The sequence below is a fragment of the Anopheles maculipalpis genome, chromosome 3RL, assembly GCF_943734695.1.
Source record: "Anopheles maculipalpis chromosome 3RL, idAnoMacuDA_375_x, whole genome shotgun sequence".
Lineage (NCBI taxonomy): Eukaryota > Metazoa > Arthropoda > Insecta > Diptera > Culicidae > Anopheles > Anopheles maculipalpis.
The window spans coordinates 80,553,782-80,576,854 of NC_064872.1; the positions used below are offsets into that span (position 1 = coordinate 80,553,782).

The 23,073-nt window shown below is 43.4% G+C and overlaps 5 protein-coding genes across 6 annotated transcripts in view; 4 read left to right on the forward strand and 1 right to left on the reverse strand.

Annotated features, from left to right (window-relative positions):
* LOC126561488 (uncharacterized) overlaps positions 1-23,073 on the forward strand; it is a 581,387-nt gene that overhangs the window by 546,272 nt on the left and 12,042 nt on the right. For both annotated transcript variants that reach the window (XM_050217664.1, XM_050217665.1), the window contains exon 2: positions 7,826-7,991. In XM_050217664.1, the coding sequence (XP_050073621.1) occupies positions 7,826-7,991 (166 nt within the window). The remainder of the gene's footprint in view (positions 1-7,825; positions 7,992-23,073) is intronic.
* The window catches only part of LOC126563527 (uncharacterized), a 387,646-nt gene that overhangs the window by 170,935 nt on the left and 193,638 nt on the right, over positions 1-23,073 (reverse strand). The window lies entirely within an intron of this gene.
* LOC126562593 (replication factor C subunit 5) overlaps positions 1-23,073 on the forward strand; it is a 431,263-nt gene that overhangs the window by 108,108 nt on the left and 300,082 nt on the right. The window lies entirely within an intron of this gene.
* The window catches only part of LOC126562792 (craniofacial development protein 1), a 170,308-nt gene that overhangs the window by 6,963 nt on the left and 140,272 nt on the right, over positions 1-23,073 (forward strand). The window lies entirely within an intron of this gene.
* On the forward strand, positions 92-1,581 carry LOC126562831 (cysteine dioxygenase type 1). Its single transcript, XM_050219420.1, has 2 exons — positions 92-423; positions 1,095-1,581. The coding sequence occupies exons 1-2, from the start codon at positions 134-136 to the stop codon at positions 1,579-1,581; spliced, it is 777 nt and encodes a 258-aa protein (XP_050075377.1). The 5' UTR covers positions 92-133.

Sequence of the window (23,073 nt, forward strand, 5' to 3'; positions counted from 1 at the left end):
GTAATTAATGTGTGTATGTTTTTTCCCCCTACATTTGTTTACGTCTTTTTCCACTCAATAGAAGCACTTTGGCCGCGATATTGCAGCAGTGTCGTACGGTGTCGTTATCAGTCGAGGAAACATAAAAATCATAATGACGTCGCTGGCGGTAATGGAGCTCAATAACAACAACAACGCCAACTGTGGCGATGAGAGGGCCGAGGAATGCGAAAAGTATCTACGCGGGCTGACGAAAACCTTCACCGGCATCGACAAACCGCTGAAGAACGCGAGGAAGTGTGAAACGTTGACCGATCTGATCGGGGAATTGCGCCGAACGTTCGACTCGGACCACGTCAACATCGAGTACGTGAACCATCTGATGCTGAGCTACCAGTCGAACCCGGCCGAATGGCGAAAGTTTGCCAAATTTGACCGATACCGGTAAGTTGACCCTGAGGGAAGAAGATTAGCTGGGGACATATTGGCTAGAATCAAGAAAATGATTTATACAACCTGTGTCAAAGATAAGCCGACGGAACCATTAATGGTGGTAGCAACTACGTGGGTTCTGATTAGATGCGGACACAGATTTATGGCAGGAGAAAATGGAACTGAACCCAATTTTCCTGTCGTTGAGACGATTTATTAATTAAATTTTTTATTGGTAAATTCTGCTCAAATAACTTAGCGTGAGATGCAAAATATCTTAGGTAATCCGTATCAGAAACGTCGTGAACGGACCCCCGTGAGGACACATTCTGACATATTCTTATCAACGCGCATGTCTGCAGCATTCAATATCGCACATCTTAGACGAAGTGTCAAATAGTAACAACGTCTTGGGCTAAATTCAGGCTTGAGCTGGAACGTTTTGCAAGCTGATTCACTGCTGTGATAAGATTGATTGTGCTGTCGTCAATTTTGAAGGGGTTTATCTCGAACTTCCCCCAATGTACAGACACACATTTGGACGGATGTTTTCGAATCACTTGGACTCAAAATGTCATCCTATTAGATACTTTACACTATCTGCTATTTAATTGTACATAGGGAAAGTTTTTTGGCAACGTATCATCTTATCTTTCTATTTGCTATATAATTATTTTTTACAGCTACACGAGAAATCTGGTAGACGCTGGAAATGGCAAGTACAACCTGATGATTCTCTGCTGGAACGAAGGGCACGCTTCGGCCATTCACGATCATGCCGATTCGCACTGCTTCATGAAGATGCTCAAGGGACAGCTGATGGAAACACGGTACGCCTGGCCAAAGGAAGCGTCGGTAACGGAAGACAGTAAGGCGGACATTGGCAATGGGCAAACAGGCAATGAGCAGGAAGAGATCGAGTACAATGGTGACGAGCTGGAAGAACTTTCTCGCAGCACGCTAGAAACGAATGGTGTGTGCTACATTAACGATACGCTCGGTCTTCACCGCGTGGAGAACCCTAGCCATACCGATGTGGCCGTCTCGCTACATCTGTACTGTCCACCGTTCGATGTGTGTTCGATCTTTAACAAACAGAACGGCAAGCGTACCAAGTGCAAAGTTACTTTCTGGAGCAAGTTTGGCAAACGAGAATCAGCTGTGAACTAGTAAAATTAACGATCGCTAAGCCGTTGGCAGGTGTATCGACTGACGACCGCCGGAAGTGATAGCGCGGACACGATGGATGGGAATGCGTTGCATTTCCAGTAGACGTAAAATCCTCCAAGAGAAACGTAGGGCTGTATTTTCAAATAAGATACGATAAATAAGAAAGAGATTATTTTTAGATGATAAGCTGCCCTAAGCATTGGGCATGAATGTTTGTTAACGAATTAATAAAAGTGTGCATACAGATACTGTCGTTGAGAACTAGTTTAACTTAGAAAAGCTTTGCATGTCTGAGACAAACGGCTACACATTGTAGCTAAAAATCCCCTTTTTAATGCATGCCTGGGTAAGCATCTGGCATATCGGCTGGCGGACGGTGAATCACTGTAATTACAAGGAGCGATAATTATAACTAAGTGATCCGAGAACTAAATATTTAACTACGTGACATCAATAAAAAGTCTAGTGCGTCGTTATATGGCCGGCATGAGACGCCGGGGTCATTAAGCCCTGAAAAAGCTAAAGACGAAGACCTGAACCAGCTTTCCAGTGTAGAAAATGAATATAATGGACTATTTGTAGTGATTTTATGTTCTTATGATTGGAAGGACAATACAAAAGCAGCTACGGCGATGAGTTCTATGAACCACAGCAGCAAAAGAAATTCTCTATTGTCCGAATGGTTGATTATTTCGTTAAAATGGCAAAAGATGATCCACTTTGTTAGAGAGGCGAATTTAGTCTCTAAGACTCAAAGCCTCTATAAATAAACGAAAAAAAAAGATCCACTTTGTAAAGTACTTTTTAATGTCAATAATCATTTTTTCAAGTAAGCAATACGGTCAGGCCGTCCTTATGAAAGGTAAAGTAAGATGAAGTTTTAGACGAGTTCAAAAGAGCGATAACTTAAGATTAGAGCGATATAACCTTTACGTAAATCCTCCTCCAAATTCCGAGGTCAATTCGATTAGATGTGGGATTCGAACAGGGATCGATCCGTTAAGGAATCGAATCCGATTGTCCAAATGAAATTTTGTATCTTTCGCACCAAGCTATGAATTTATGTTGAAAGAATGAGATGCAATAGTTTGTTACCTCTTGGGAGAAAATTGGCAGCTATCATTTTCGTGGTATTAAGCACGTTAATATCAATTTTTTTTTAATTTGACTAACCAAACTTCTACATGTTTACATTCATCTTCTTCTTCTTGGCTTAACGACCTCTAAAGTCATGCTGACCATCGAAATGGCTTACTAGAATGCCGATACCACGTAGTTGGATAGTCAGTTCTCACTACGGGGGGACGATCCGGATGGAATTTGATCCCCGGTCCTACCGTTTGAAGACAAGCGCCGCAGTCGCCTACACCAGCGGAAGGCGGCCCCCCCGGCGGCCCGAATGATTTTTACATTAAGTTGGTTTTTATTTTGAAACAAAAAGTGATACTCCAAGGCTCTATATATTTGCAAATAATATTCGTTTGATAAAAAAAAATCACTTGTACTAAAAACATTCACCAGTCTTAATTGGGGCTCGTGAATTGTTATCTGGAGTTGGCCAGCTGTCACCTGTGCCGGTTTTGTTGCTTGGGAATTGACCACAGCTTGACAGTCCTACGCGGCTACTTGGGTAACCTGTGCAACTGTCAATCGCACAACCACAACAATAGCATCAGCTGCAGCTATTTGCTTCAGGGCTGGGGCAGTGTGCGTGTACCGTTCGTATGCTCAGTTTTGTTTGAAACCTTTCGGCTGCCAGGTTTGTGACGGTGAGTGATGGGCAGTGATTTTTCAACAAATCAAAAACAAAACCCTACGTCAAATTGTGAAACTCGAACAGCTCAGCAGTACGGGTGGTAGTGCAAGTTAGCGATCGTAGCACGATCGTCGGCTGTCGGGCTGTGTTTTGCGTGCGACGGAATTCACGTGCGTATGAGTGCGTCGTGCTGTCAGTTTTGTGCCGTCGCGATCACACAATAGTGGAATGCAGCTGGCGGAGGTGTGTTGGTGTGTCGATACTTGTTGGCAACTGTAACCTGCTGTAACGGGTACGCATTCCTCGCAGTAAGATAACGTACGTGGTGTGTTGAGGTTGTTGAAAGCTTGCTCGTTATCTATAGCGGCCACTGTCCCGCTCTCACCACGGCAACACCAGTTACATCGCTGTGTGTGCTAAAACGAAGAGTTTGTGCGAAATGGAGCCAGGACGGAGCGAGGGTCGAAATTGAAGCGCACACGTAGGTGATTTCAAAATGGCGATCGGATTTGGAAAGTGTTGAGAGAGCAAGAGAGAGATCAGTCGGTGGTCCGGTGTGTGCGTGTGTGTTGTGTGCGAAGCTAGATCGTCTCGTGTGTGCGCGCGGTTGACAAGATCGTCTTTTTTTTTAGTTTGAGACGCGCTACTACAGTGCAGCAAGTGTGCGTTGTGTGGTCAGTGTGTTACGTCGCTGCTTGAGAGGGATCCGATTATTTTGGGGTTTGTTTGCTTGAATACTTGCTACATCTGGGCAGATGGACGATGAGGCGCTTTGCCACGTCGAGCATCTCTCTCTAGGGTCAAATTCGTTTTACTGCTGCCGCCCCCAAGCATTGTGACGAAGAATTTGTGGATAAAAAATCCATGCTCATGTGATACTAACCGCCCTAGTAACCATAACTGTGATAAAGCGGTGTGACAATTGCTTCATCGTGTTAGCACTGACCGTGCTGTGTGCTTGTTAGACATGATCCGATGTTGGATCGTTGCAAATCCTAGACAAGGGTTGAGGATCACTCGATCAAAGATGCTTTTGCAGTGAATGTGTGTGTGTGTGCAATGTCCACCTCGTTTGGTACACACCTGCGCGCTTAAAATATTTAACTGGCCACCCCTATCCCCGTGTCTTGGCGATCCAATGCGTCGATGACAGGTGACCTAATCAAGTCGGTCAACAAAGATCTTCAAGTCCGCGAGTGGAATGTTCGACGCGAATGCGTGCGTGTGTGTGCTTCAACAGTGGAAATGTGTGTGAAATATCGATCTCGGCTTGGCTTCCCCAGAGGAGTTGGCGAAGTTGAATTTGATTTAAGAATTCTGCGATCGTCGTTCTTCTAAAGATCTTTGTACGTGGGACGCAGCTGAGAATTACGTCAACTCTTTCGTGTGATTGCGTTTTCCCCATCAAACGGACGGAGGTTGTGAAATTGTGACTGCGTTGCGGCTCAAAACTTGTCTTCTGTATTCCGCTTTGGGAATCCTTTTTTTATTGTTTTTTTAATACTTAAGAACGAAGTGGAAGGTCCAAAAAAGGTTTACTTCAACAAACCTCCAAAAATTGGTTATCAACACCAACTATTGACATTCCCCCGGGGGGCGTTTGTGTTGGGCGACATTGATGATTTTGTGTTTGTGTTGGCGTTGTCTTTGATTTTTTTCTTCTGAGCTTTTCATTTTGTCTTTCGAGCAGTTTCATTCATTTCGTTATTCCAACTACTTCATTTTTGCTTCCAATAGCCTCTACACACGGTAGTGACTATCGATAGCAAATCTTGGCGCAACACTTTATTTGATCGATGAGGCACAACACACCCACACACACCCCCCCTACTTTTAGCGGCTGCTAGGGAAAGCCTTCCCCTAGTGGAGGAAGGGCGAATTGAGCCAGGGCATCGGTAGATTGATTTCAAAACAAAACACTTTTCTCCACAAAAACAAGCAGACAGAATTCAAACCTCCGTTCTGCTTCGTCGGTCACGCAAAAACCCGAACCAATCATTCTCATCCCGATCATAAAATTTTCTGAATGGTAAATAGGAATACATCCTACCCGTTTACTTCATCTAGCCCATTATCAACATCATCTTTGCCGCCTGCTTCCCGATGAAGGTTAAATAGGTAGCAACAGCAAAACTCTCAAGGTAAGTTCGCCACGCGTGTGGTGTGTCACATAAGCATGTGTGTTGCATGCTTTATACCATTTTCTAATTCAACAAACTTTCGCTCATACCCAAAGTTTAGGCGTGAGGGGGACCGGGACGTAGGTGCCAAAGTGCATGTCGATAGACAGTGGAACTGCCAGCAGAGAATGCAAGGGCAAATTGCATTCCTGAAAGATTGTTTGTCCTTTGAATTGCTGATAAGCAATTAAGCGCGCAGTGGAAAGGGTGTTTTGTACATAGCTTGTTGTACGTACGATGATGATCGTGAACAGTTTATTCGGCAATTAAACTTAATGTAATAAATTTTGTTAGCAAAAATTGGGGAAAAAATATTGAAAAAGAAAATTATTCGAGACGATAAGGCATAACAAAAAATAATAAAACCCAAATCAAACTGAAACCAAAAGAAAAAAAAAACATTTTTCGATATTCGGGGTGGGTCTGATGGTAGAAGTGGTAGAAGCGCAGGTCTTCACTTGGCAAGATCTGTCATTGAATCCCTTCTCGATCGTCTATACGCACGCAGAACTGATTTCACAGGGAAGTCAGATTCGGTAGGCCAAGGCCTCTCGAAGGATTAGGTGCCAAAGAAGTTGAAGAAGTACTGCGCACGATCAGATTGCAGTTGCATCATCACAAATCTCCTAATCCATAATGAAATAAATAAATAATAATAATAAATAAAAAATAAATAAAATAATACAATTAATTTAAATTTTTTATACGATTCATGTTAATAAGAATCCAAGCGATCCAGGGGGAGTACTCATACGTGTTTTTTTTAAAGAATAAAATGTCCTTGGAATAAACCTTTTGGAGGTTTTTGATAAACTTAAATCAATATAACTTGGGACGAAACATATATTTGTGATATTTGTGAACACGACCAAATTGGGTTTCAATCTATGTGTTGCAATTGTAGAATCACTCAGGAGAAGTTTCAAATGGGTTGTGGATTTTTGTAATTAAATTCACTGAAGGGTAATTTGCAAAAAAAAATAGTAAATTTTTATCATTATTTATCTTGCGTTTGCGAGCTTGCGAGCAATTAAACCGTGTGTTGGTATGTTTAAGAAACATCAAGAAATTTTAAAATTTAGACGGTTTGTAACGCTCATTATAATTGGTTAATATTTTTTCCGGATCCTTTGAATAAATCCTTTGAATCGTTATTTTACTAATAAAAATGGAAGACTCTGTCTGAGCCAGATGGGAAATGCATTGCTCTTGATCGAAGAAGTTGTACCAGATACCAATCGTAGATTGGTAAATTTCTATTCTCATGTTTTAAGAAAGAAAAATGCCTACATTTGCCATCGGCTGCATTGGCTTTAAATGCTTTTACCGATTTTCGTTTTCGAGTCGTTCTAGTGTTAACACCGGAGATACGGTCCAAAATCCCTGTGCCATTCCCCATTCGCTATCTTACGCGACCATCCTTTCACCTATTGCGAAAGTGAAAAACAAAAACCACCCCCGAAAACTGCAACCATGTTACACAGCGTTAATGACGACGAGTCGCGAGGAGAACCTCCAAAAAAAAACCTTCTTTTTTAACGAAAAACCTCTCCAACTAGAAATAGCCAAAACGACAAACGCTTACAGCACTCAAACCTCACGTTTTCTTGCCTTTCTTTTTCCATTTTCCCTTCACAGAGCTCTGCCACCGCACGCCCACCAAGAGCTTACAGACTGCCAACGACGGTTCCATCACGGACAAGCCAACCAACCGATCCAGCGACACTTTCGACGAGCTTCTTGACCATAACTTCCCCAACACCCCCAGTTTATTGCAGTCATCTCACCCCCCCCCCCCCCCTCCGAAAAGCAAAAGCGAGTGTCGAAAGTGAAGCAAAGTGCAAGTAGTGGAAACGGTGAAGGCGCAACTTGAAGAAAAGTTAAAAGTCTGTGATTAAATTCAATTAGTGTGGCCGCCCCCGCGCCGCTCCACATTCAACTGCAATAAAGTGTCGCACCGCATCATTGCATCCGCTGCAAGGAAAGGAAAATCTTAAGCCACTGGTGCATTGTGTGTGTGTGTCGCTTACTACCGGTGTTCGCGTGTGTGTGTGTGTGTGTGTGTGTGTGTAACAGTGTGGTCAGGGTCCGGGGTGGTGGTCGCCCCCCCTCCAGCAAGCAGAGAGGAGTAGGTGGTGGGTTCGGTTTTCTGGCCGCGGGTGCATCGAGGTGTGACAATAATAGGTCACGAAGTTGAAGTTTCGGATTAAGGATCGCACCCGCCCCGGGTGGGATAGTAGGCTACAGACCCGCCACCTAGACATATAGCCGGCAACACCCACTGCACCAGAACAGCAAGCAAACAGCAATGGAGTCGATGGAGTACGAGGAGGCCCGGAACATGACGCTGCTGTTCTTTCTCGAACGGTTGCTGGATCGTGGCGAGCCGAGAACGCTGCACGATCTGTCCTGCCAGTTCGGGGCACGTGGATTCACCAAGGAAATGCGTCAGATTGCCGGTGGAAGTCAATCAGGTCAGTGTAAAATGGATATAGCTTTTGTTTTTTTGGTTTTTTTATTGACCAGCAGAGATGTGTTCTTCTCGGCGAGCAGCAATTCCGCTCACCGGCGGAACGGCCTGGACAGGTTTAATTTTAGTGTTACGTTTCTTTGCCATTTTTCTTAGCCAGCGCTGGTATACCCTCCAAGGTATTACGGCACATGCTACAAAAACTGGGCTATCGATTTACTACACTGCTCCCTGCCATTTGGAGAGAGAACAGGGGGGGGGGGGGGTTTGGGTTTCTACCTTCGTGGCCGACTTCCGGAAAGTCGCGTTGTTGTTCTGTGCTACCGTTACCACCGTCATGCAATCTTAAAGGATTTTTTGCTGTTGTAAGACAGGTGGCCTGTGGGACACGTCTGGGGGTGAAAGTAGGGACACGTCTGTAGGTTCTTTGTTCAACGTGAGCGCTCAAGAACGAAGAAACATAAAAATAATAATAAACTAAACCTTTGAGCGAGGGGGGGGGGGGGGAAAGAATCAGCCGTTGGTAGTTGTCCTGTGGCAATGTAGGACACCCGAGGCTCCAATGGCAAATCGTGTTAGTTCGGTTCGGTATCCTGTGCCCCGGGGACTTTGCTCACAATGGGAAGTTGATGGGAACGCGAGGAGCCATACTGCTGTGTAAGACATTGTATAAAGGTTTAAAAATATTGGAGGGATAATAGACATTTTATATCTCATTATCTTGATCCCCTGGAGCCACAATTGGAGAGTAATATAAATGAAAGACTTTTTTTTAACATAACATAAAATTCGTAGACAATGCATACGGACGAAGACGTTCAATCACTCATCATGCGCAGCTGATTGGCGCTTTTGTGTATTAAAAGCTATTTTTGATGGTGAGGGCGTCGGCCTAGATCCTGAAGACTATCAACTAACCTCAGCAGCGTTTCATCGTTCCTATCGGAGGTGTTTATGGAATCAATTTGTATCTGTAGAAAGAGAAGCAAATGATTATTGCGAAAGAATAGTTTATTTCACTTAGTTTACTAATTTTTCGTTAAGGTCTTTTTGAACTTGACATCTTTTACTTCAACTCTTAGTTTGCTTTATTTTAAGTTATTCCATTGATTTCTCTTGTCCAGCAACAATTTTGTCCATTGATTGATTTGCTCAATCATCCTTCCTTCTCCCATAGTTCTTGATCGAACGTCACAACTTTGTGGAAAAGAAAAACCAACTGAAAAAACCTAGAATCCAAATCAAGCTAGTGTTTTTCGCCTTTTGCTGAGGTCACGATGGTTGATGGAGCTCGCTTTCTTAAGGAAAGCCAAGTGGAGCAAGTTCATAGCATGTACGAAGGTGTTGCTTTTGTCCTCACCCGGGTCCCGATGAGGCTTACCAGCTGAGCAAGGGGAAGGCTTATATTTTATTATAGTTTATTGTATTCCGATTTGCATCTCAAAGCCATCCGAGCGATGCCTTCTCCCGGGTGCTTCTGCTCTGTCCGGTGCTTCACTCACGTACGTACGTCCCTTTATTGGCCAAACTTCTTGAAAACTTGTTGTGCGCATCGGGCTCACAAGACAAGGTTATGTTTGACTTGTTCAGTCGAGTGGAAGCGCGCTCTGTGCGCCCCGAGGGTTTGTTGTTCGACTGTGAAGCTTTCTATGCACAGAAGCATGTTTTTCCTCACACAGACATTAAAGAATTCGCTTCGGCCTCGGCCCCCTCGGTCTCTTCTGTGGTGTGCTTTCTGAACTAGCTGATGCAAAGCCCAACTAGCTCTCGAAGCGCACCGTACGGGGGGGATCCGGGTGTTACATTTCCTATCATTACAGGCTTGTTAATCCTATCCGGTGTATAGTTTGTAAACATTCGCAAAAGAGCAGAACAAAATAAGATATAGGGTTGATTTGCCTGCAGCAGGAAGCCTCGCATCGAGTTGCTAAGGGGAGAATGCTGATGATGGTTCCGAATCTGGAGCAGTTGTTGCGCATCTTCAAGAAAAGCCACCTGCATCGGCATTTGCTTGATTCGTATGCAGAGCAGTACGCAGTGAGCGAGAAAGAGAGCTAGTGTTGGAGCAAGCAGTGGGGAAGACGGCCAAAGAAGGAGTCCGACTTCTGGGGCTTCCCTTTGTGTGTATTGGCAGGATTTTATTGTGGGCCGCAGTCGAGCAATGCGTTCGGGTTGAATGCGGACCGTGTTACGACATGGGCCTGCCCGTAATGGACAATAAATTATAACACAAATATATCTACACATAAGACACACACACACACGAGCGCTGTAACGATAAAATGCGGGGTGAAATGGGGGAAAAGGTGGGATTGCATGTGTGTACACTGCAATTGCACCAAAACAATCAACAGCAATTGCAGCCGTTTAGTATTCGGGCGGGTGTGTTGCGAAGATGGGAGGCTCGGGATAGGGCTGGAATATAATATATCAGACGCTCTGTGTGCGAAATTGTTTCGTGCTGTTTGTTGTTTCGAATGTGTTCGTAGAAGAAAAACAGCTCGTAAAAACGCGGCTAAAGTTATTTAGACATTTATTGTACTTATTAAGGGCCGGCTATACGATTCGCAATGTTGTTGTGAGGGTGTACTGCAGCATAATTTAACTATAATTTGGATGATTTATGTGTAAAAAGAATATATTTTTGTAACCGTAACAAGAAAGGTGAATGCTGATTTTCGTTCCGAAGCTATTAAGTTCGTTCCATTCCTTCAATTGAACGATCGAACCTTAGTTGAAATAAAATCAAAAAGAAGGTTTTTTGAACCTAAATTTTTCCGTCCAAGAGAATGTTAATACGAGCACTCCAACTCCTTTTTCCTGTATGAAATTCCTTTCTTTTACAGCGAAAGCAATGCTCAATATTTTTGTGGTCGACGTCGATGGTCGACTCTTTCAATTATAGTTGTATTATCTGCTTTTGCTGAGTTATTTTCGATCCAGTTTTAGAGGCTATCCCGTGGCGCCTGTCTGCATACGGCAGGACCGGGGTTTAAATCCCATCCGGGGACCGTCCTCCCATAGGAAGGACTGACTATCCAACTACGTGGTATCGAGAGTTCTTAAAGGTCTTTAAGCCAAGAAGAAGAATAAGTTTAAATTTGCAACTCATTTCTGTGAGCGAAAGTCTAAGCCGTTCAACTATAGTTGCTGAATTATTTTCGATCCGGTGTTAGAGGTTATCCCGGCGTCGTTTTCACACGGAACTGTGTTTAAAATCCCACCCATACCGTTCTCCCGTAGTGAGGATATGACTTTCCAACTACGTGGTATTTTTGATTGTTTTGAGATTTCTTTTCATATACTTGAGGTTTATTTATGTATAATTAATTATGACGGTCCAGTGCCGTATTGTTATATACTTGAGGTTTGTTAGACAATTTATTCTCCACAGAAAAGAATTTAGATTCACAAATCCATCCGGTTTTTCTTGTTTTTCTGCCCTGGTATGTCCCTGAACTATTTTGAATATCTAATGTTGAGCATTAAACAAAACTTCCAGAACCTGTTTAGAGGCATCGGAACGAATTCGTGTTTCCTCCCTACCAACAATTGCCGTAGCTTTTGTTATCCAATCTTTCCCTTGGGGGAAGAAGTAGAAAGCGGACACCTCATCGCCACATGTCGGACGGACAATTCCTTTGAAAGAATCCGATCCCTCAACGATGAGGTGTTTCGGAGTGTCAGTTTTCCGCCAGGCTTCAGCTATGCGCACGACAAACTGTGCAAGAATTTTTGAAAAAAGTGCCGTCCACGTCAATGGTAATGCAGTTTTGTGCTCGAAAAAATCACTGCAGCACTGCTCCCCCCCTCCTGGTATCAGTGTCATCTACCTACCGATTACGAAACGGTACTCGTGTGTAGGTTTTTGCCGTTGAGTTTAAATCCGCTTTGAAGGATTGCGCGTCCGATTGTGTGGAACGTGTAGTGACTGCTGCCTCATAACTGTTTAGTTGGGGAATGGCCAAAGCAAAGCAAAAAAAAAAAAACAAAAACATAACAATTTGAATAGCGCACACACATAGCGGGTGGATACTTGCCTCAACTCAGGACACGACACTAGTCCAATCAAGCGAATGGGAGTGTCGTTTGTGGGTGGGAAGCGGCGGTCTTCTTCTCACGTCGCAGAAATAAACAACGTTTTACGGCCGGGTTCCTGTAACAACCTGCCAGAACATTGGAGGTCACCCAGTTTGGTAGTCTGTTACTGTCCCTCACCGGTGGTGACGTAATGTGTGTGTGTGTGTGTGTGTGTGTGTGTGTGTGTGTGTGTAAATTAGCGTCGTTACTTGCGTACCTTCGTAAGGTAAGTACGGTGGATATTTATGGATGGAACTTATTTCGACAAGAATGAAAAAAGTTGCAACACCCCCCCCCCCCCCCCCCGGGCTGCTGCTGCCGGACTTTGGATCATCCTCATCCTGCCGAAGGTGGGACCATAAGAGCGTAAGTGCTTCCGCAGCAGGCCACATCTCAGTTTCCTTTTTTTTCATGCATTATGTTAATGTTTCTACGTAACTACACCCAAAAAAAAACTCGCTCACGATGGCGTGCTCTCATGAGATATGAAATGTTTCGGAAGTTTACATGCGTAGCTTCTTCCTAGTGTGCCGATGTGTGTCTTGTTTTCATCGCTGTCGTAAGATGTGGACACCAAAGCTGCATAACGCCATGCACACCACATACATCCGTCAGTCACCGAAATGGCAAAAATGGACAATCATTATGAAAGAGGACTTCCCGCCTGCAGAGGAGAGAAAAGGAGAACTCAAAGTGAGCACAACAATCAAACGAAAGCTTAGAAGACGACCCCCCTCGAGGTGGAAATGAAATAAAATTTTAGCGCAAGATCGTGTGTTGGTTCCGGCCGACGGAGAGATGGATAAATGCGAAAGAGGAAGACATTACCACGTGGGAGCGGTGCGCTAATAGGTTCAGGCTGGCTGGATGGCATGCTGGGCAGGAAAATTAAGAGCAACCACCGGCGCAAACGAGAGCCAACCAAACTGGAAAAGAAATAAAAACGCATCGAACGGAACCGAAAATCGAATGCCATTGAATGGTGTGTGGTGTTGGGACCCACCACTAAACCCTCCTTCCCCCTCCCCCCTCGGACCGAGCTCGCTCCAATGGTCGAATTCGCGTGACTTTCCTTTTGGAGTTCGAATTTTTCTTTTCCAACGTCCACGTCCACGCAATGACCACAATCAGACACACACACACTTACTGGGGTTTTGCATAGTGTGTGGTGATGATCCTCTCATACGTTGTGGGTGAACAGTTGGCAACAGTTTGGTGTATTTGGTGAGTTCCTAATCCACAAATACTCATCGATAAACATATGTGGGTGCGATGCATCGCCGTTTTTGGGGAAATGATTTTCGAACGAAGTGCATTACGATTTCACGATGTTGTTACACACACATAGTGTGGTTCGACCTGTAAGGAAGCTTTTGATGGAATAATGGAGGACCACAGGTTCGCAACAACCAGGAAACCTTGAGAGTGACGATCGGAAACATTTTCAAAAAAAAAATACAAAACACTCTTTCCCTCCTGGCTGTTGGGTGGCACCAAACTACTAATGTGCTGGCCAATTTGGGTGAGAAAAAAAAAGCCAACCGCACGTCCACCGGCAACGCGTGGTCACCACTTCTTCATATCCGCGAAGTTATGGTTTTTTGTGTGTGTGAGTGTATATTTCAACTTCATTTTTCGTGAAAGTGAACGCGTGTGTGGCTTATGGTGTTTCCGTTTTGTTTTCTTATTACCGCTTGCTGCGGTGTGGTGTGTCAGCCTCCTGCTTGCCGTGAGTGACCACCGCAAGCAGCAGCCTAAACTGACCGGGGTGGAAAGTTTTGCGGGAAAAGATTTTCTTGATTAGGGGCGTTTTCTTCGAAAATGAAACCTTCTCCCCTTGGAAATGGTTGAGTTTTTGTACCACACTGTGGTTGAAATTATGGGCATTTTTGTCGGTTCTGCAATCGAAATTGACCGATTGTAACGACCGAGAGTGGGCACGAGCAGTTCACGAGCAGGCAATCAGTCGATTTTATTTGAGTGTGTAAATTATGTTTTGCTTTTCAGGGTTACAAACGAGAGTGCGCGTTTGAGAAGGGTTAACTTGTGTTGATTTGATAATTGAGGGGGATTATTTGGTTTTAGTTTGGAGTAGATAACCGAAACATGCAAAGGTTTTGAAAAGCTTAACAATTTACCTGTTGACTTAAACTTTTGACATGGGTAGTATATGTGATTAAATAGATTAATCAGATGCGTGTCCATCCATGACTGCTGTGAACGACTCAATATATGACTTCAGTCTCAACTCAACTTAATATTTCAGTTGGGATATTGATTTTTTTAGTGGACATCTGTGAAAAATTCTAACTCGAGTAAATTGCAGTTAAATCAAATTGATTAATTAATCCCAAAATAATATAACTAGACATATAAGACATATAACTTCGATTGATCGTTCAATTCTTACGTGGATGGATGATGGTAGAGCTTTGCTCATAAAAAATCGATTCCCTGGACCTTAAGAGCATTTAAACGTTTCGAATCCCCATGTGCTGGACCGACAGGAAAAATCTCTCAACATTGTGAAGCCAAAGAAGTAGAATTTGAAGAATTTGCAGAAAAGTTTAGCATTTGTTAAATAACAGAATCACAAAAATCTAACGATGTTGACGCATATTTTCGTACAGCAAACTGTTTGCTCTTCTTGTTGTCCTAACGACCTCTAAGGTCACGCTGGCCATCACATGGCTTACTAGACTTGTCGATACCACGTAGTTGGATAGTCAAATCCTCACTGCGGGGGGACGGGTCCAGATGGGATTTGAACCCCGGTCCTGCCTGCGGTCAACAATAGATCTCCAGGAAACTCGATCCCTGGCTGTTGCTTCCCATCCATGTGGCCGCCTGATCTCCTAGAGGTCTCCCTTCACCTGATCCAGCCAACAAAATCGCTGTGCTCCCCGACGCGTTCGGTATCCTCAAACATCCCCCAGCCATCGTATCATGCCGGTCTTCGCCACCGTCAGGATGTCCGGTTCTCCGCATAGCTCAGCAAGTTTATCCTTCTCCTCCAAACTCCATGCTCGAACACACTGCTAAAGATGGTCCTCCGCCTGGATGGCCCAAGACTCGTGGCTATATAGGACCAACAGGTGAATCAGTGGGTGATATATCTCACATTTCATGTAGTCTCTACAGGAAAGTTTTTTTCAATTTCCAAAAATATGTGTCGTTTAAACTCCGCTTGTCTGAGACAATATACTAATTGGGCAAGGTCTTTTGAAATAATAGCCAAATTGATATTCTATGCGCTGTGATATACCGTCTAAGATTAGATACGATTGACCCCAGATTGGCCGTCCTATTAAGTCGGATGTCAACAATACTGAACAGTGACCTAGATTTTTATACTAGAAATATATCATTTTTCCGCTATAATTTGACTGGATTTCATTTGCATTTCTGACTGGATATCTCTTTTATACAAAACATTTTTTTAACACTCACGTCAAGACCGGTTGATGATTTCAAGGGTATTCCTGTAAATTTGTGCTTCTTCATTCCTTCTCCTTACTTCCTCGATTCATCCGTAAGGGCCTTCCGATTTCCTGATTTATCCTCGCATGTTAACTTCACTGATTTCGTACCATAACTGCGCCACAAATGTAGAAAATTATCTCACATTGTCTTAAAATCAGTAACACATGAGACAGTGCTACCTCTGAGTTGATAAGAACTACGACTGACTATTGAGTTAAGGATAAGATAAATCATGGACCCGCGAAAATGCAAACTAAATCCTCTTGAGGTTGTAATGTCGAAAAAGGTCCTGACAAAAATCTTATTGTACAGACGCGCATTGCCGTTTAGTATGTTGCCAAAGTTGACGTTGGTTAGCAACGGTTATAAGTTCAAACAAAACCCAACTATCTTCATTTGTCCAAGGTGCCGTACAATCGGCTTCATGAGCAGCACGTGGGGGTATGGAAATGTTGGCACAAAAAGGAAACATAATACAACCAACACACATACACCCGAACACGGGACGAACGCAGCTCCATTAAAGCAAACAAATCCAAATGTACGCTGGAAGTGTGCCATCGCTCGTTGCGAGCAAAAATTCAAAACAGCAACGTTACTCAGTGGAGCAGAAAAAACCGAACCGATCAACCGGGCACGCGGTTCGCGATAAGAGTTAAGCGTTGGTAGCATCCGTCGTCTCTACGATCGACCGCACTCACCCGTAGCGAAGTTGACTGCTGGGTGCGGTGCGCCGTAGTGCTGCAGTTATTATGTTTTGATGCGAAAAATTTGCACTGCTTTTTCCTCGAGACACAAGACATTGCGGCCTGCCGTTTGGCACACCTTGGCTTTACTTTGTATTTTGATTCTGGTGGCGTGTAATTAGCTTCAGCTGTCTATTTACTGTCACAAGAAGGTGCGCGCGTTGGTGGCGTTGATGGTGAGAAAATGGGGAAAACAAGCAAACCGGAAGCGGGCTAGAGATGGAAAATGTCAAAAGAAGGAGTATGACGATCGGCGTTGTAGACAATTTTGCTAGCATCCGGAATAAAAAAAAAAAGCATTACGCCTGTTTTTCTTCCTGTTTATTCAACTTTTAAATGGGCTTTTCTTCAATTGCTGTTGTTTCGACGGTTTATTCGAATTTAGTTCCCACTGGTACTGGTGCTTTAGTGGCACTCGCTGATGTCTTGTTTTTCTTATGTGGCAAAAGTATTTAATTAGCGGAAAATATAAAAACATCATCAAACTCTCAGGTGTGTAGCCTGTTGTAGTTGGTACTGTTGTTTGGCTTTAATTTGAAGATCGCATGAGAAGCGCTACTTTTTAAACATCAATCATTGGTGAATGAAGTTAGTTGTAGCGTTATCATGATTGTTCCTCTGAGAGTGAATCATAAAACCTGCCACAGTAATCCTTACAATAGGGCGATTTAGGCAGGTAATGTTAAAAGTGTTATATTAAAGCTTCCCATTAATCGGATCGGATGAGGCCAGATATTGTAGTCACAGTGGAATATAGAGTGGAACAGTTCGAAACCCGGCCGGAATTAAAGTGGCGTTGAGCTGTTCTGTAAATCGGACACAACATGAAACGCTACTTGCTCAGGTTACATCAGCTCAGAAGCTTAACGACTGCGTCCAGCAGCAATCATGAGGACTTTATCAGCAAACCTTGTGATTTCTGTATTGAAGACGATTCGATTTAACCCTTTTTTTATGTTCGGAGGCGCTTTTTTCCTTAAACATCAAACACCCAAAGAGGGTTGATTGTCTCGCGTTTACCACCACAACATCGCCAAATGTGTTGCGTGGGCTTTGTCGATATCAATCGAGCCTCGTCCGTACCAGATAAGGGAGGGTTTGTTGTCGTCGTTGTCGATCGTTAGTCGGGGACCGAAAAGTTATCGCATTGGTATGTGTGCTTGAGTGTCTGTGGGGAGGTGTAAGTGTGTTGTTTTGTGGCGATGTGCAATAAACATTGGAATGATACAATTTCGACCGGCAACAAACCACAGCACGTATGATGCTCACCAGCTGCACGATGTTCCAAGGGTGGACATAATGCAGGATTGAATAGTTTTGCATTTTTTTTGTTTTTGTCGAAATTTAACATAATGGGAGAATTCTTTGTTGTTGTAGGATAATTTCGGATTATACATAAAATATTTTATGCTAAAATTTAAAGCGTGGCTAACGTAAGGATCTATAACTGCATATCAAGGTGAAAAAAATCATGTAAAATGCATATCAAGGTGATACAATTTCTGCATGATCACAATTTTAAGTTTTTCGCTCGACAGAAATCAAACATAAGGACCAAACATGGAGCATAAAATCTCCTTTCAACGTAAAGAAATTATTAAACAAATTAATAAATAACACACAACTTGCAATCGTCAAACTAAACTATGTAGAAAGGTCCTTAATTCATTTAGATCTAAACAAAAATCACAATTATTTTCAAGAGAACCGTACGTTTTAAAAAATTTCAGTAGAAGATCATTTGAGTCGAAATTTGTCCATATAAAGTCTGCACTTAAAATAGCCCTAGGCCTTCGAATCCTTCTTTGCTCCTGAAAGTTAATATTTTCTAAGATTGACGAGGCGTTTTAGTGCCGTTGGCTAGGTTTGACTGTTAGTGTGCATGGAGAGCGTACAGTATTTTAGCCACCAAACTTTAAACCATATATAAAATACTGGATCTGGTCCCTATAAATCCCATAATTTTAGTATGAAGTATAGCTCAAAGACGACGTTTGAGATGGTTAGTACTTGTGACAACGGCGTCAGATTGCAATCGGAATTTTAGAAGCGATTTGAGTTTTTGAAGCGTGTTTTTGACGTCCCAAACCATAAAACTTATATATTTATTCACCTTTTTTTTTTTTATTTATTCATTATTTCGGCTCCAACACACTTTATTTTAAAACATCAACAGCATGTTTTATTACTATAAAGAAATGTTGACATCCGATAGATATTTCGTCAATCTCAACGTTTCGTCTTCTTTGGTCCGAGTAAGGGACCATTGTGTGCACTAATGGTACTACCAAATGCTTGGGAAACCTTCTGTATTTTGCCCCCGTATCTTGCTGTAAAGGGTGATTAAACGTGCAATAAAAAGAGCCACACACTCACATATTCACTTCAATAACAGCCTGCGTGCGTTTGGGACACGAGTTGTTGGGAGTAATATCGCTTTTGCGCGATGTTTGCGCTGTCCTACCCTCTTGCACATCCCCTAAATGTATTCTCTCCTTATATTGGCACTACTTTCGATTTTCATCGTCTACCGTTGCTTTTTTGTTGTAGTGGCCACAAACGGTGCGATATATTTACGGCACTGTCCGAGTTTAAGTGTGGCGTGTGTAATAAGCCGAAAACTCACCGCCAAACAGTGTGTTGAGACAATCGGACGCTAGTGTGTAGTGGTCGCACACGCAACAAGTAGCGTAGACGCAAGATAAATACGGCAGAGCACAGATATTGGTAGGGAAGGAAAACGTCGTCCGCCGACGTACAATCGTCAATGTTTCGTTGAAAGCAGCGTACAGTAGAGCGAGAGCGATTGGAAAAGCGTGTGGAAATGAAGTGGCTCGCCCCCCCCCCCCCCCCACTCCCCTCATCACCAGTCGATCAATCGAATCTCCTTCTCCACGGGAAGGAGGAGCCAAGGGGTGTCGATTCGTGTAGGAGTCGACCATTTCGCCGTACTTCTTCCGATCGTTTCGTTAACGCGCGCGAACCATTTATACGAGTAATTAGCAGTTTCACCACGCGGTCTACAAATCGGTGTGCTGCTGCATTTTCTCTACCGCCCTGGACCGAACGATAAGAAACGGTGCGGCTTCGCCTGCTGTCCGGCAATAGGTGCGTTTCGATTTTTCCACGATCTTTCCCACCCATTTCGGTGGTTTCGGTGGAAGTAACGCTTATCGATCGGGTTTATGGGTTGACTCGCTTTTTTTTTTTGCTGCTCCCGATCGTTCCATGTACACACACACCTGTTCGCGACTCAAAAAAGCATTGTCCAGTCGATTTTTCGCCTTCACTTTCAATTCGGCACGCAAGTTGGAAATGGAAAATAAAAACATATGACAATAAACGGAAAAAAATAAATTATAGACGACGCGCGCGAGCGTACATTTTCGCTTTTTAATTGTTTTCGCGATCGTCAGTTTCTCAGCTGGACACTCGTAGAGTCGCGTGGGGCAGAAAGTAGTGTAGAACGAATAACATTTGCTTCATTTTAATGAGGCTTTGGAAGATTTACAACCGCTCGATTGTAACGGATCTGTTCCGGGGTACCGGTAAAGTGGAAAGCGATTGATATTGTGATTGTTGTTTTTTGTTTGTTTGTTTGGTATTAGATTTTAAATTAGCTGCCATGGCAATTGAATTAATGGCAATAAATTTAAATTGCGATAAGTTTAACTGCAATCAACTCTTATTTACTACGGTTTATTCTGGATGCTAATTGTTGAGTTACGTGTTTTTCAACACTAATGATATTGATAATGGTCTACATTAAAAAAAAACTAACTTAATCGCTAAACGTTAAGGGAAAAGAGGTCAACGAAAGTTAAGTAGACTAAAGGATGAGGAGCGTAGACGAGCTCGGAAAGTGGCTGGGTAGTCTGGGTAGGGAAATCAAAAAGGTCTGAGGATGAATTGAAGGCCCGAAAATCGCGCAGCAAAGGATCATTCGCACCAGCCGTTGTGCGCCGTGTTGCGACGGTCAAGAGAGGACGAGGCCGCAGACGATAGATAGGAACATAAAAGTTGGTAGAGGATAGCAAAAAATGGTCGTCAATGGAGAGGATTAGAAGGGCGTCGATGAAGCTGGTCTGGGCATGAGTGCGACGGGTTTCTAAAGGTAATAGACCCAGCAGCCGACAACGTCGTTAACTTCTGATTTTGTACAAAATAACATAGCCTACATAACATAGCATAAACACCCGCCATTATTAATTACTGGACAAAGGGTGAACAAGGGGCAAGGGATGTGCATGTGGTCCTGAAGGATTTCTGTGTGAACAATCTGGGTCCTGCACCTATTCCCTCAGTCTTCGGATCGCCAGTCCAAGATCTGCTATTGAGTATTTGTTCATACGATGAATCTTATCCTTAAGCAGAGATCATAAGCAAACTAAGTGCTTTCATGGAGGCTCTGAAAAGGTCAGGGGGGCATTTAGAGGACCCCGAGCCTCTCCGAAAGTGGAAAGAGTCTCTATGCTCTATTACAGGCAGAGCCATCATCCGCATCCCATCGATTTGTATGCAGTACCCTATTGCTTGTTGGGATCTCCAAAGAAAGTGAAGAAGTGGGATATTGTGTCATTGGTTATGTGGACGACCAGACATTATCATGTCAAGTTTCGTAATATCTTCTCACTTCTTCAGAAAAATAAAAACATATTTTTAGGGAACAGTTTCGGTCCCTTATGTGATACGTAACTGGAAAAAGCTGCAGAATTGGATGATGATGACCTAGTATTTACGTTTGACGGTTCGAAATTGAAGTGAAACTTCAATCGAGGAGTTGATTCAACTGTGTAAAACTTCCAGGAAAAGATGATTCTTTTGGATGAACTCTTCTCCACTAGAAAAATTAATTTTTTTCTCGACTTCTACTATCTACTAAGTCACGCCGGCCATCAAACAGCCCACCGAACCTAATTGATACCACGTAGTTAGGCAGGCAGTCCTCACCACTATGAGGGAGCATTCCGGAACGCCTCTTCCACTGGAACATCTTCGATTTTTATGTAAATTCTTATTAAATATCAAGATTATCGATCGATTTTTAAATAGCTTTTGTTACGCTTTGTTAAACAAAAACCAACTATTGCGTAGTGAAACTCTACAACTCTCAACCACAGTCCTCATTTTATGCAAAATGTTAATACCGAAATTACACCTTATCGAGTTTGCTAACAATTATTATGCTCTATTTTACCGTACCGTTTGCCTGCGGCTATCGGAGAAGCTGCATCAGCAACCGAAAGCTTGTCCAGCCTGTCGCAAACAATAATGATGCACAACGCGAACTCCGTCAGCTTTCTACAGCAGGAAGAAGCTGAACATGGAAACCCTTCGCAGCAGACTGGATAGTATAAATAATCATGCAATAGTTATGATTACATGTTTATCCCTTTCCGCCGCCTCGAGATTCCTTTTTCCTCGATTATGCTCTGCATGGTTGAGACCACCGGATATAATGGTTGCGATGATTCGATCGGAAAAATGAAGGAAAACCGCTACAGAAAACCGGATCATCGAATGCTGTTCGAATGGGAGCAGAACCGGTCGGCGTATAGGAGGGAGGGAGTTATCGCTATCGTGCCACCACCGGTGATAATCGTGATATGGTTCGAATGCCTGTGTGATGGTGGGGTTCGATGGTGTTGCGATGGGGATTTGCCACGATTGACGGCGGATGCACGTGAAGCGAAGATGACGTTGCAGTTGGCTCTGCTGTTACCCAAAGGCTTCTCCGTTCGCCTACAACGGTGGCATCAGCACCATCGTCGGCCACCGATTGTCAGAGTAATGATGCACAAGCAACATCCTACACCGCGTCTGCCACAAGTGTGTAGCAGTGTTGCGGTTCGTCTCCGTTTTTGTTTGTAATATTTTATTTTTTCGGCACAAAACACCGGCAAACATCGAGTGGTGTTGTCGAGGGAGGTTTTTATTTGTGCGAATCTCGTCATTTCGTTGGCTGATGAAATCTGCAAACAATGTGAAGAAGTGTGCGCGGGTTGACGATGTCTCTTCGGTTGGTTGAGAAATTTGCAAAAATATGTGGCCTCGACACGTATATTCGGGCTTCTTGTTTGGCGAAGTATTGGACGCAAAGGAAAGAAGTGTTGCTGAGTTGTTTGCGTGGATGAACGATCATCATGGGTGGTGGTGGTGGTGGGTGGCGTTGGTGTACGTAAGATTATACCTCTGGAAATATATTTCTTTAACGTCTGCAAAAGTGTGACAGCAGAAAAGAAATACAAAAAAGCTATCTTGGAAGGTGTCACTCGAACTTATCTGCAGACTTTCATTGTTGAACGGAGTATCTTAATCAAAATAAATCCCACAAGTTAAAAAAAAAACTTGCCACAGGTGAAATGGTTTTCAGAGGCCTAATCGTGATGTAAAATTCCGTAAATATTTGCCCTCTTCTTCCACATCTTTCTCTGGGAAAATGGATGTTCAATTCTCTCGGTGCAATTATAATTAATTGCTTTATATAGATTTGTTGTGCAGTGTTGCCACTGGAGAGAGATCACGTAGAGGATCGGCACGAAACAGTGGCCGAAGAAAAGAAGTAAAAAAAACCCATCCTCTCTCCACTACACCAAAGTCCATTCAACCGCGAAGATTCTTCGACCAAATTTAAACGAGGGAAATTGATGAAACAGTCGGCGGAAAAGATGCACAAAATGGAAAGCCGGCGCTGGGGAAGGTGTCCGGCACCTGCAGCCGCGCTTGATATGTTTCACACGTGGGACCACCGATCTGCAACTCCGTTGGAGCTAGCAA